The sequence below is a fragment of the Drosophila santomea genome, chromosome 3R (assembly GCF_016746245.2).
Source record: "Drosophila santomea strain STO CAGO 1482 chromosome 3R, Prin_Dsan_1.1, whole genome shotgun sequence".
Classification (NCBI taxonomy): Eukaryota; Metazoa; Arthropoda; class Insecta; order Diptera; family Drosophilidae; genus Drosophila; species Drosophila santomea.
The window spans coordinates 9,487,770-9,500,796 of record NC_053019.2 but is presented as its reverse complement, the minus strand read 5'-3'; the positions used below and the strand labels follow the sequence as shown (position 1 = coordinate 9,500,796).

At 43.7% G+C, this 13,027-nt stretch overlaps 2 protein-coding genes across 2 annotated transcripts; one reads left to right on the top strand and one right to left on the bottom strand.

Moving 5' to 3' along the window:
* Positions 1-179: 179 nt before the first annotated feature.
* Positions 180-11,069, bottom strand: LOC120453167. Its single transcript, XM_039637727.1, has 4 exons — positions 10,777-11,069; positions 7,909-8,125; positions 4,098-4,220; positions 180-2,260 (listed from the first exon to the last, which is right to left on the bottom strand). The coding sequence occupies exons 2-4, from the start codon at positions 8,122-8,124 to the stop codon at positions 1,514-1,516; spliced, it is 1,086 nt and encodes a 361-aa protein (XP_039493661.1). The 5' UTR covers position 8,125; positions 10,777-11,069; the 3' UTR covers positions 180-1,513.
* Positions 5,134-6,550, top strand: LOC120453166 (proteoglycan 4). The gene has a single exon (XM_039637725.1). The coding sequence runs from the start codon at positions 5,154-5,156 to the stop codon at positions 6,258-6,260; it is 1,107 nt and encodes a 368-aa protein (XP_039493659.1). The 5' UTR covers positions 5,134-5,153; the 3' UTR covers positions 6,261-6,550.
* Positions 11,070-13,027: the final 1,958 nt, after the last annotated feature.

Sequence of the window (13,027 nt, the reverse complement as noted above, 5' to 3'; positions counted from 1 at the left end):
GAGTTCAAAAAATTGAACTGTCTAACATACAAGTACCTTTCCGATGTCCTTGGCATTTGAAATGCGAAAACAATTACCGCAGTATTGTGAATGCTTATCTGGGGAATTGGGTCCTTAGAAAGTTGGAAAGTTAATTAAACAAGAGATGCTTTATAATTGAATGTCATGTCAATGCCTCATGATTTTATTTTTTAAATAAGTATATCCGTACATACGTATAATTTTGTATAGTATATAATTTTCATTTCTGTTTTGGTTTTTGTTTTTGTTTTTTTTTGCAATTTTATTAGTTTAGCTTTTTTTGAAAAAGGACTTTTATTTACATACACGTAGGGCAATCAATTCGTATTAAATTTATTAATGTACAGAACGTAACGTTTAAATGGTTAATTTGCTCGGTAAATTCCTTGTTAATTTACACAACACGTGGCGTATTCATGTATCGAAGTACTTGCTTGGGTAATATTTCTGCTTTTGATCTACTTTAAAATCGTTATTTATTATTATTCGTAATTCGTTATTCGTTACTTGTATGATTTGGAACCATTTGTCGCTGGATAGCTTAAAACTTGAACCCCTCAACAACGCAATTTCAATAGTGACCAAATGCAGCAATGCAGCTTTAACGAAAGGAGCGTGTGAACAGTACTTTCGGCACTATGCTAATTCTATTTGAGCATTTTTTTTTTGCACAACAAAGCAAACGCAATGAACATAAAAACCGATTTCCGCCCGCGGAGAATGTAAGCCACAATTAATTGTTTTTTAGCGGTAATAGTTGGTAAACAAGAGTTGCTTATGTGGATAAAAACGAGAAAATCCCATTTGACTAGTCAATATTGCATGCGATTGATTAATTAACGTTGACCGTTAAAAAGAATTATTTAAATTACACATAGATCACTATCAATTACGCATGCATGCAATTACGTTTATAATCCATAGCAGCAAAAGTTTCGGCTCATTCGATCTCTAGTAAAGTATGTATCTAGTACTCGTACTATGTAGTAAGGGTATGTGGTATATAGTAAGCTGCATGGGGGTAGTATGTATAGTATGTTTCACATTAATCGGGGGCATTTATTTTCATTTCAACAGTATCTGTGAGAGAGGTAGCATAAATCGTTACATACACCGTTGGTTATTTTCGATAAAATAGAGTTCAAATGCGAGTACATCTAGCAACGTGGGAGTAAGTTTGTCATCTTGTCATCAAGGGAGTATGTGCACACACAACATGCCTGCCTTGTAGCCAGCCATTAGGAACCGTCGATTTGCATTAATAACCCTGCAGCACTTGGAAGCCGCTGGGTGCCCCTATCGCATCGTATCCGTATCGGTATCGGTATTACATATATCTGTATCTGTATCTGTATCTGTATCTGTATCAGAATCTGTATCTCCATCTGTATCTGTATCTGAAACTGTGTCTGCATCTGTATCAGCATCTGTATCTTTATCGTATCCGTATCCGTATCCGTATATCTGTGTTTGCATCTCAATCCCCACTTACTTAATTAACATTATGCTGACTTTTGTGAAAGCGATAGGGAAAGGACCATGGCACGCGTTCATTTGCATTAACCACCATCACCTCGTTCGGTTCCTCGTTTGCCCAGTTGGGCTTGTCGTCCAGCACCTCGAACCGCTCCAGACCCAATCCCAGTCCCACACCCAGTGCACCCAGACCCAGACCCACACCCTCGGGTCCCACGTCATTGTAGCTATCCTCGCCCTCGTCGTCGTCATCCACCACATATCTCGCCGGGTTTTTACTGGCCCCATTGCCATTGCCATTGACATTGCCATCGTCGTTCTCATGACTCGTTTCGTTGGCTTCATTTCCGCTGACCCGATGCCTGGCCAGACCCATTCCGGCCACGTCCAGTGGTTTCTTCGCATAGCTGAGCAGCTGCAGCTGCAACTGCTTTGGGAGTGCCTGGGATTGTGGTCCAGTTGATGCCGACTGCTGGGAGTCCACGAACTGTGACTGTGACGACTCCTTGTACGCGACTGGCGACTGGGCCCATCCGTAGCTCCACAGTTGGCTGGGGAAATGCTTCCAGGGCAGCAGCTGTTGCCGGTCCAGCTGCTCCTCAGGAACCGCATCGCCCTGCCTTTCCCGCTCCAGCTCCCGCTCCACTGCTGGCCACTGCTGGCGGTAGCGCCTGCTCACCTTGGGAGCTAATCCTCCTGCTCCCGATCCTCCGCCTCGCACCCTTTTGCCCACGTTCTTCAGGATGGCGCGATTCAGTTCGACCTGGACACAAGAAAAGGGGACACGGTTGACATGAAATGCTGGTAAATGCTGTTAAATGCTGTAAAAGGGCTGACAAATGGCAAGGGAAGTGGGGTAAACACAGTTTTCCCCTTTCCCACTGGGTTTTCTTGTACTTTTTCCGGCAAGGGGAAAGCTAAACTAGATTGACATGCATGATGGATGACCACATTGGCAATGTTGTTAACGCTTCAATTTGGATCGTAAATCAAATGCCAGTGCCTTATTTCATTAATAGAGGATGTGGGTTTGAACACTTTAAAGCCTTTTAGTTACTAAACTTAAAGGCTACAGATACTTTGCTTAATTACTTTATACATAGTTGCTGAAAGTCTCAGGTGCTTGCTTAAACTTACTTTAATATTTAAAACCAAGATGATTAATTGCTACGAATGCATAATTTGCTTTACCTATCTTCTACCTGATAATTCAGTCTATCTGAAATCCAATTGAAGAATAAATATTTATTTAAATTCCTGTCTGTTTGCTAACCACTTTGCAGGACTTTTAAAGAGTCAGTTGTTTGCATTGAGCTGGGGATTCAATGTCTTACTCGTATGTTCAGGTGGCATTGCATTTCTACGTTTATTTTTGGCCATCTGAAAGTCCACTTTCCTCTGCTAGAACTAGGACACAAACTGAAACGTGATCTATTCATTGAAGCTGTGAATAAATGTGATTCGCTTAGCTTGCATTCAAATTCCAGTGGCGAATGTCTGTTCGCATTGCCAGCTCTCAACTTTCGAATATACGGTATTCGTTTCTAATTTTAACTTGCCTCTAATTGTGTGGCCATAAATTTGGCAACTTGCTTTAAAATCTCTTATTCATTTCATTTTATTTTCCTTTTATATGCCTTTCCCACCGCAGGACATTTGAAGTCCCAGGTGTTTGCATGGAATACGAGTATGATGCCTGCTCAGCTCATCTTTCTTCGATTCGAATTGCTTTTTGGGATGCGTGGATTAATTTATAAGACCCCTTTGACAAATCAATATGGTTATCTGGTTATGTGTCGTATTATCTGGCGTATCTGAATAGGTGGCTATGCGGATGGGCACATCCATGGATGAACATGACCCTCTTTAACGGAAATTCGTGGGAGGAAAGGTGAAGCTATCAAGGCAAATCGTTTGAATTCCTCGTATTAAAACGTTTGATTTTTTTTTTTTTTTGGTTTTTCTACATTTTGTTTTGCCTTTTTGTCTTTTGTGTGCGCCTTTGGGGGATCGGAACGTTTTGGGTAACCAAATAAACTCGCTTTGTTACCGAGCAAAAATATTTGCGTTACACATACGCAGCGTTGGCTTTGTTTTTGCCACTGAGCCGCTGGCATATACATATATGTACATATATAAATATATATACATATGTATGTATATTTTTGGGTGTCAGGGCCATCCGAGGTGCTTAAGCCCCGATTTCGGGTTCGCCAGGATGTTGTTTACATACATTCCAGGAGCAAGTAGGCATGTGGGCTGAACGGAGTCATCCATTCAGGTCCTTGGATATTTATTAGATACGCCGCTGACTGCGAGGAACTGCGAGGAATTAAAAAAGTTTCTGCACCTGCGTTTTATGCGCTTTTATGGCTTTCGCAAAGTATTTCTCATCAGGCATTCTAGTTTTGATTAGCAGCTACATTTTCATTAATACTTGGCACCGCACCGCAGCGACCTACTCTTTCCACTTAAGACGCCGCATTGTTCTTCGTTTGCCAAAGTTTTGTTTTACCCCCCCCCAACTTGGCAGCTTATTAAAAATACCTGGCCAAGTGGTCAGCCTGCCCCCGTTTAATATTGCAGAATAGGAAACCCACCTGACGGGAGTTCTCCTTCATTTGCCTGCGTGCGATTTCCAGGAGCAGCCGCTGACGCAGCACATCCAGCGGATTGACAATGGACAGCGATGGTTTGTTCCTCTTGGCCAGCAGAAAGTCATCCTAGAATCGGGCGGAGAAACAAATACATACATATTTAGTAGCTTACATTGGCTCGTTTCGCTGGTTATTGCAGGATTTGCTGGAGGAAGTTTCCTAGCGCATGGCATAATAAAATCTTGACGAGGTAATGCAAAAAGTTTTAAGTCCCTGTGTACTGTATATAAATACAGTTCTGCGCTAGAAGTTTATTTTTAACTTTTTTTCTTTGTTTTGATGGAAATTAAAATTATTATTAGCATCGATGGAGAACGTTCTTAAGGACCTGTGCTATCTTATTTATTATATCACCTTTTGTTTTTCCCACCATTTGGGTAATTATCGTTACACGAAATCTAGGAATCTTATCGGTGTGTTGTTCTACGTTTTTTCCGCGATGATCAATCGGGAATTTCGTGATAACAGCTCTTCACTGATAACAGTGAAAAGTGCCAGCTAATTTGTGACTCACTCGAGGCGACAAAATAAAATCAAGATAGAATTACCTTTGGGGGTAATTAGAGAACACCTGATACTATCACTTTACGATCCGCCTAACAACAATTTCTTTGCACCCCACATGCTCCCAAGAAATAAAAGATGTGGATTTCGCTTGATCGTAAAGACATTATGCGAAATTTATATAGTCTGGACTAAAGCTTCTTTGGAAAAACTTAAATATTATCTCTTATTTGTGGGTGTTCCAAGAAGTATTTACGTGTCCTAAGTTCAAGGCAAACAGTAAACAACCAATCCGAATTCTGGGCTCAGATAAATATGATAATTACGATTATTGCTGGTCTGACTATCAGACAAGTTCTTTGCGATTAGATAAGACTGTGGCAGTATGGCACTGTGAGGTCGAAATGTCTGGCAGTGAATGGAAGTGGTTATCAGCTTTCTATAAAAGCAATGTCCACCTGCAGAAACCGGTAGTATAATCGAAACAATTGCGAAATGAAGGTCCTAACTCTTCTCCTCCTGACTGCCTTGGTGGCAGTCGCTTCCGGCCGCCCGAACGGCGGTTGGTTTGGAAATTTTGGCGGCAACTGGGCCAGGAAGTTCGGCTGGGGATCCTCCAATGACGAGGAAAGCGTGCAGGAACAGAAGTGGAATAGCCAGAATCAGTGGAACCCCAATGGCAATGGTCAGGGTCAGTGGAATGCCGGCCATGGTCACGGACAATCTCACGGAAATAACCATGGACACGGAAACAACCACCATGGTAATCATGGCAACAATCATGGCCATGGTAATGGTCATGGTCACGGTGATCACCGTCCTCCTCCACCACCACCACCAACGGATCTGCCTGAGCTCACCACCGAGGACGATATTGTATCCACCACGGTTGTAACCAATCCCGCAGAGGAGACCACCCTGGCTCCCGAGCTTCCAGAGGAATCTACCACCCAGGCACCAGAGGAAATCACCACTGGCTCTGAGGAAGGTAGCGGTTCCGCAGAAGATAGCACCACCCTGGCCCCTGAAGCCCCTGAGGAATCCACCACTCAGGAACCGGAGGAAATCACCACCGACTCTGAGGACGGCAGCGGTTCTCAGGAAACCACTCAGGCTCCGGAAGAAACTACCACTGAATCCGAGGACGGAAGCGGTTCATCTGACGACACCACTGTGGCACCTGAAGACCCAGAGGATTCTACGACCCAGGAGCCGGAGGAAACAACCAGCGACTCTGAGGATGGAAGCGGTTCTACCGAGGAATCCACCACCGAGGCTCCTGAAGAGTCCACCACCGAGGCTCCCGAGGAATCCACCACCGAGGCTACCGAGGAATCCACCACCGAGGCTCCCGCGGAATCCACCACCGAGGCTCCCGAGGAATCCACCACCGAGGCTCCCGAGGAATCCACCACCGAGGCTCCCGAGGAATCCACCACCGAGGCTCCCGAGGAATCCACCAGCGAGGCTCCCGAGGAATCCACCAGCGAGGCTCCCGAGGAATCCACCACCGAGGCTCCCGAGGAATCCACCAGCGAGGCTCCCGAGGAATCCACCAGCGAGGCTCCCGAGGAATCCACCACAGATACTTCAGCGGTCTAGAAAGTTGATTTCATAGTTCCCAAGGTTCCTGGTGCTTTTCCTCAGGAATCGTTCAGAACTGGACGTTTCCAAGTAGCAAGGTTATTAAACAAAGCGTTGTAAAACGATCTATGGTGCAAATATTAAACTGTTACAGCTAAATTATTAACGTGTTCTCACAGAACGACGTGAAACCATTTCTAGGATTAAGATTGAAGTCTCATGCAGCCACATCGTGTTATGTTGTCACGCATTCGCCATTTAGTTTTATAGTTCCTACAATCTGAACAATTAAACCACCCAAAAAAGAAAGAAAATTTCCAAAGTCACGTTTATTTATACGGCATTACTGAAAAGTTTAAGGCCCTAAACGCATTAAATGCTTATCACCTAATTGAACTTTCGCTTTCGGGCCATGACAATATTGTTAGTTGGCCGTTTCGCTGGTTGTTTAAGCGTTGCGAACCGATGATAAACTGATTGATTGACGTACGTACATCAATCAATGAATCGCTACTTCACTGATTAGTTGCCAAATCGACCCTTATCGAAACATACGTATGTACATATGTACGAACACATGTTTGTGCTGAGGAATGTGTCATTTGTGTGGTCGTACAAATGGAAAATTTCGTAATTGGCTTTTAACGGCGCCTGGGGATGTATTTTTAATTCCGCCCCATCATAAAATATCATTTCATCATTTCTTTCAGTAAATAAAATTAAATTGTTTACGCGTCCTTCGCATTTACGTGCTTAAATCTCCAATTTCACAAACGAACTTGCCGCGCTCTCCTATTTCCCCGAATAACGAATAAAGAATCAAGAATCAAGTTAACAAAATTCGAACTTCTTAAAACTTTTGATTGTGGACAACAGGAGTTGGCCAAGACAAACAGAATGTTTTGCTTTTTTTTCCAATTTGTTTACCTTATATGACGCCTGCTCGAAATCCTTGACGAAAATTTCCATTTGTTTTCAAAACCCATGGACGCAAATCAATTTGGTTGCCATGTTCGTGTGGGTTTAAAAATTTATATGATCTTATTGTTCGCCCCAAAGAAGTTTCACATTGGGGTATTCGAGTTGCTCAAGTGCCTAGATTAGATTGCACCAAAATCCAGATCGGAGAGCCAACAATATATTATAGATTTCGAGGAAATCGGAGAATTGAGATTTGCAACTATTATAAAATACCTCATGTACTTCCCATTCCCCATCTTGATAAGAGTTTAATCTTTAAGCTAACTTATGCAGATATTCGCGTTCAATAAACTGCGTATGTGATATTTTTCAATCAATTTTTAGTTATTTACATTTACATGTACATTTAACCAGCTATTTCCCACGATATTAAAGGGTTGTAAAGCACAAATTGCGGTCACATTTGCTGGGTTCTCGTAAGGGTTTTCGCATTGTGACGAACAATGTGTCAATTTATGAACCGAGTGAATGGAACCAATGACGCTCGTCAAAGGAGCGATGAAATCCGATGAAGTCCGTTTGCGAAATGCAAAGCCAATAATTGAATATGCATTCGGAAAACATTCGAACAAGTGACGCAAAAACTGCTGCCACTCACTCACAAAGGGAGACAGCCAGAAAGAAATGCCCTCCGATGCCCAGCACAATGTATATGTCCAATGCACATTCCCATTCCCATGCCCACCTGTGTGTTCCGTGTTCCATCCGGGTAGTCCAGAGGATATCCGTTTGTGCGGCCGCTTCCGCCGACCTCTGCTCCACCCGCTGTCGCTCCTGATCCTCCTGCAGCTCCACCTGCTCCACCAGCTCCAACAGCTCCTCTTTGGGCCGTGCAGACGAGCCTTGTGGCACACAGTAAAGTTAATAACACCGGACAAAACCACGCTGTGGCTTTCATCATTCTGCAAAAAAGGAGAAAAAAACGCACAGTTGCATGGGTCAGTGCACAATTCACGGATATGCATGTAAAGCCAAATAGTTGCTGCGTAAAAAGCACGAAAATCTATCAAAATAAACAAAGAACGTGTGTACTGGCATAGATTTTATGGCAACCATCTCTCTAAAACTATGCATATTTATTTACATTACTTTTGGTTATAGGGTATAGAATGTAGGGTATGCTAAATACCATACAATAGCTCAATCTGATCTGTGCATTTGCGTGGAAAATTGAGCTCATCTGGGGCTATTATTTTTCGAATATTTTCATATTTTCAGAGCCACTGTCTTGTGCAAACTTTGACCTCCGCCGTTCTCCCGCTGGAATAGAGTGAAACTGAAATGCTGACAGCTAACCTGTGAAAAATGCGCAATATTCTGACAACAAGAAGTGCTCTCATAATTTATGGGTCACGTAAATATGTGGTACTTCTGACTGTGCCCGTGTAGTTCTTTATGTACTTCCGAATATGCATACATATCCATCTCATGTCCCTCTGGACTCCTCAATCAGTTGCCAACCGGAGTTGGGGGCAATTTGCAGAAGGTGCACAGAGGAAATTAGGTTCTAAATTGAAGACGTCGACTGGTAAACGGCAGCCCAACTAGATTATTTTCCTGATGCCAAACTAAATTTACCAGTTACCGGGCGAAAAACTTGTTTCCAAAAAGAGGAAAAGGTAGTCAGCTTGGACAGTAAAAGTTTATATAGCTGAGCAGACACTTTAGGGCACATTACAGTCCATCTACACACTCCATTGGCTAGATCGTTTAAAAAGTGTAAAGAGTGTAATGCTGGAAGAGCATTTAAAATTTACTTCCACCTGAACGAGGGTTTCTACTTATGATCTATAAACAAACGCGTGTAAATGCATAATTAAGTGCAAACCCTTTGGCGCTTTCAGTAGTTTTCCTTCGCCGTCTGTATATTTTCTCCCACATTTAGTTAACATATTTTTCTTTGCCTCTGGTTTTCCATCATAATCCTTTCATGAGGTCACTTTTAATTGCGTGGAACAAGTGAAAGTTTCCCTTTAGTTTTGCCCACACCGACGCAATGTAATGCAACCATTGTTCTCAAAACGAAACTTCCCTAATGCAAGTAACTTTGTGTAGCTAACAAAATTAAGCAACAATTGCCACAACAAGGCAAACTTCTTGCAATTTAGTGCGTACGTAAAAGTTTGTACTGCCATAACTCAAATTTCTGCATTACATAAAATTAACCTTAACATGCGTACATAATTTATAATTCCAAGAGAGATGGCCAGTTTAAAAAGAAACCAATTTCATTACTGAAATTTACACATGAATTTTCGAATTTCCGAATTTCCAAATTGCCGCAACTTGCCAGAAACTCAAACATTCAGCGTGGAAACCCCATTTTGGGAATTATGGCGACTCCTTTGTCTTCGGTGAGGGGGGGGAGGGTGTTAGGGTGGTAGGAGGGGGCGTGGAACTCATATAGCACCTGTCACCAGGAGCATTAGACATCGCAGATAACTAAGTGCTCCAATGGCAGCCGCATTAGTCCTGCCGGCAATCACATGTCATACTCGTATGGATGCCATTCGGCGGACGGGGATTTACGAATCCGTTCGAAATCCGTGGGTGGCTGCTGCCACTTTCGGCGAACGACAATTGATGGCTATTGATTTCCCCTAATAGATCGCCGCCTAAATGCTGGCCAGAGATGTGATGAACCACCGCCCAGCCTCATCCCTGGGCAACCAGCAAAATTGCAGCGGAAATTGCAATCCAATTGAATTAGGGATCCCGAGGGAAGTGAGGAGCCGTTCCCGTTCCAGTTCCCCAGCCGATATAATGAATGAATTCTTACATTTGAAGTTGAGCAAATATTGATTTTCTGGAAGTAATATGTAATATGGCATTCAAGGCAATAAAACTGCCCTGCCCCACTGGAGGATTGTGCTCCTGACAGCCATTGTCATACGTTTCGTGGCGACTCTGGCACCCGGAGACGGAAATCGTGATTGCCCAGGGCTACTTGCCAGCGCGTCCCTTCTTGTTTTATCGCCAATTCTCAGGCAGTTCGGGCAATTCAGAAGGCGGACCTCGGACCGCGGCACAAGGAAATGAAATCCCTGTTATCTATGCCAACTCGAGTTATTTACATACGTATGCAAATACGAATTCGAATACGAATACGAATACGAGTATGTGAAAAGTTTTCCAGCTCCTCTGGTTGTGTCTTACGGCCGCTTTAAAGGCCGTAAATCCCATTTGATTGGGCCGTAAAAAGAAATCAGCACAAAAGGCCAATCATTTGGGAATCTGGCGACCAGGCGCCCAGGGGAGCAAACGAAATTACAAGGTGTGATTGCCGACCTTTCGCTAAGCTTGTTTGCAGTCTATTAGGTTTCGGTGTACGCGTTACCTGAAACCGAACACAAAATGCAAAACTAATTAGCTTAAACGCTTTTCAGGCCATCAATCAAGCTTGCCACCTTTTGGCCATTCAATTTGCGCCACATTTTTGCCTGAAATCTGATATTTGGTTTTGCAAAAGCCAAATCAAACACCTAACACGTAACATGAATTCAAAAACATAGGAACATCACTCTTTCGAAAATGGTCACATAAAAGAAATCACCTTATCAGTGGTAATTGCCTCTAATTTCGTGGGATCTGCGGTACTGAACGCACACTCGACGGATTGATTTATGGCGATCGAGATATTGGATGTTTCGCGTGGGCTTTCGAATTGTCTTATTTGGCCCCTCTGCTTTTATGGCTTGTTTATCTTTTTTTTTGTAATTTATTTTATGTATTCACGCGTCGCGTCGCGAAACGTTAACTGATTCGGAATCTTGTGGCTGTGGCTGTGGTTCCTCTGATAGATTTTCACCCAGCATCGAAATCGAGTGGCGAACGCAACAGGCTGACGACGAGCGGAGGACTCACGGAGTATAGCGATTACGGCGTGTTTTTATATTGGGCGCCACGAAGCAACCGCACGAAGTGCCGGATCCGAAATCCGAGTACGAGTACGAGTGCGAGGCGACAGGACGACAGGATGGCAGGACGAGGGAAGAAAGCACGAAGGACTCGAAAGGAAAGGAAGGTGCTGAAGCCACGCGACGAGTTATGAATGAAAACGTGCGGGTACGGCATGTTGCCAGGATGATGGAAATCGGTTCGGAATCAGATGAGGCGGTTCAGAACGCGCCGCTTGGGTCTGCAGCAATCCCCACTAATAAATCACCAAGGTGTGCTAACGCATTACGAAATTGACGGATTGCTGGAAGTGGGTGACCCAGAGTGGGGTCACCTGTGTGTGGGTGGTGACCTCCCCCAAATCAGGTGCTTTAGCAACATGTTGCGCGAAGCCGCAACCCCATCATCTCTGTAATTATCGAACTCAATTAATATTTAATGAGTTTTATTTGCACATTAATTGTTCGATTTAAAAGTGACGAGGATACGGACTCGGGAGCACTCAATGTCATGTCAAGAGGTGCTAACGTGGCCCGACATTCCGCTTGGTCGGCAATCGGGCGTTAAATTGCTCGCCATAAATCCGTCAAACGTTAGCCACGGGGATCCTGGCCAGGAGATGGGTTCCACGCAGGAGGTGCTCCGCCTGCTGGGGGTTTCGTCTTATTTCGGGGACCAATCAATTTTTATTGGGTTTACGAGAAGGTTACTCCAAGCCGATATCCTTGCTATTTTCGGTAGGAATAGCAGCAATCGTTACTACTGATTACCTTGAAAAGGCAATAAAAGGATTTCAATTAAGATTTAATTCGCATTGCTTGGCACATTGTACACGCAGCCAGATAAGCAATCTAAGTTATAGAGCTGCATGTTGGAGGTCCCAAAAGTTTTCATGCCATCAACTAGTTTGACTGGCCCACGCATCACTCAAAAGCAACAGTGTTGCCAGCTTTCGCAATTGTCCTGCGTCCTTGGGCGCGTTGATCACCCACTTTGACATACTTTTTAATTGCTCGGAACACGTGTCTTCGGGCTTTTATGTATGCAGAATGTGCATGCGTCGGCTTGTAATTAAGCACGTAGGCAAACGCCTCCATTTCCTGCCCAGCAGGATGCTTTATGGCTGATTGAATTCCGTCAAAATGCCACTCCCGCCAATTTATACGTGCTTTTATGCCAGCGGTAATGCTGTTTTCATAGTGCGATAGTGCGAGTCACTTTTAAGCAGCAGAAAGCAGGGGGTTCATAATTTACTTTTCAGTTTTAATAGACTAACTGCCTAGCTTTGTTACGTTCCTGATTAATTTTGCTTGGGGATTCAAGAAACAGCGAGCTGTAAGAAAGGGCATCGTTACTTGGCTCGCACCCATTAATGGATATGCTTATTAAGTTGAGCACTGAGTGCAATCCCCACTCAAGCGCCTGCAATTACAGCCCACTTACCAGTAGCTACTGGCCACCCAGAGGAAATTCTTTTGTCCGATTTGCGTAACAAGTCAATGACTCAAGACACCCCTTTTTCTAATAGCCCATCGAGGACTTGACAGGCGACTAAGCGGTAAACGGGCATTTAATGAGGAGCAGAAAAGGCAGCCGCCTCATTTCATCCAATTATCCTTGTTATGGGCAGCCGATGGTCCCATCCAATTATGCGCGTTTTGACGATTGTGTGAGTGTCAGGGAACTTGGTTTCGGTCAAGTTTAATCATTAATAATTAGGAACGTCTTTATTGAATATTCAAGGAGGACATCACACCGCCTTCAAAACATTCAATTAACAGAGTTACCGAGTTCTTTAGCCGCAATATTTCGCTTCCAGTTGGATATCTTTGAAAAGCGACTTTCTTTGCCGTCTAAATGAGCGGATTATTCCTCGAAGCACCTCAATTAAATCCAGCTACGGACCA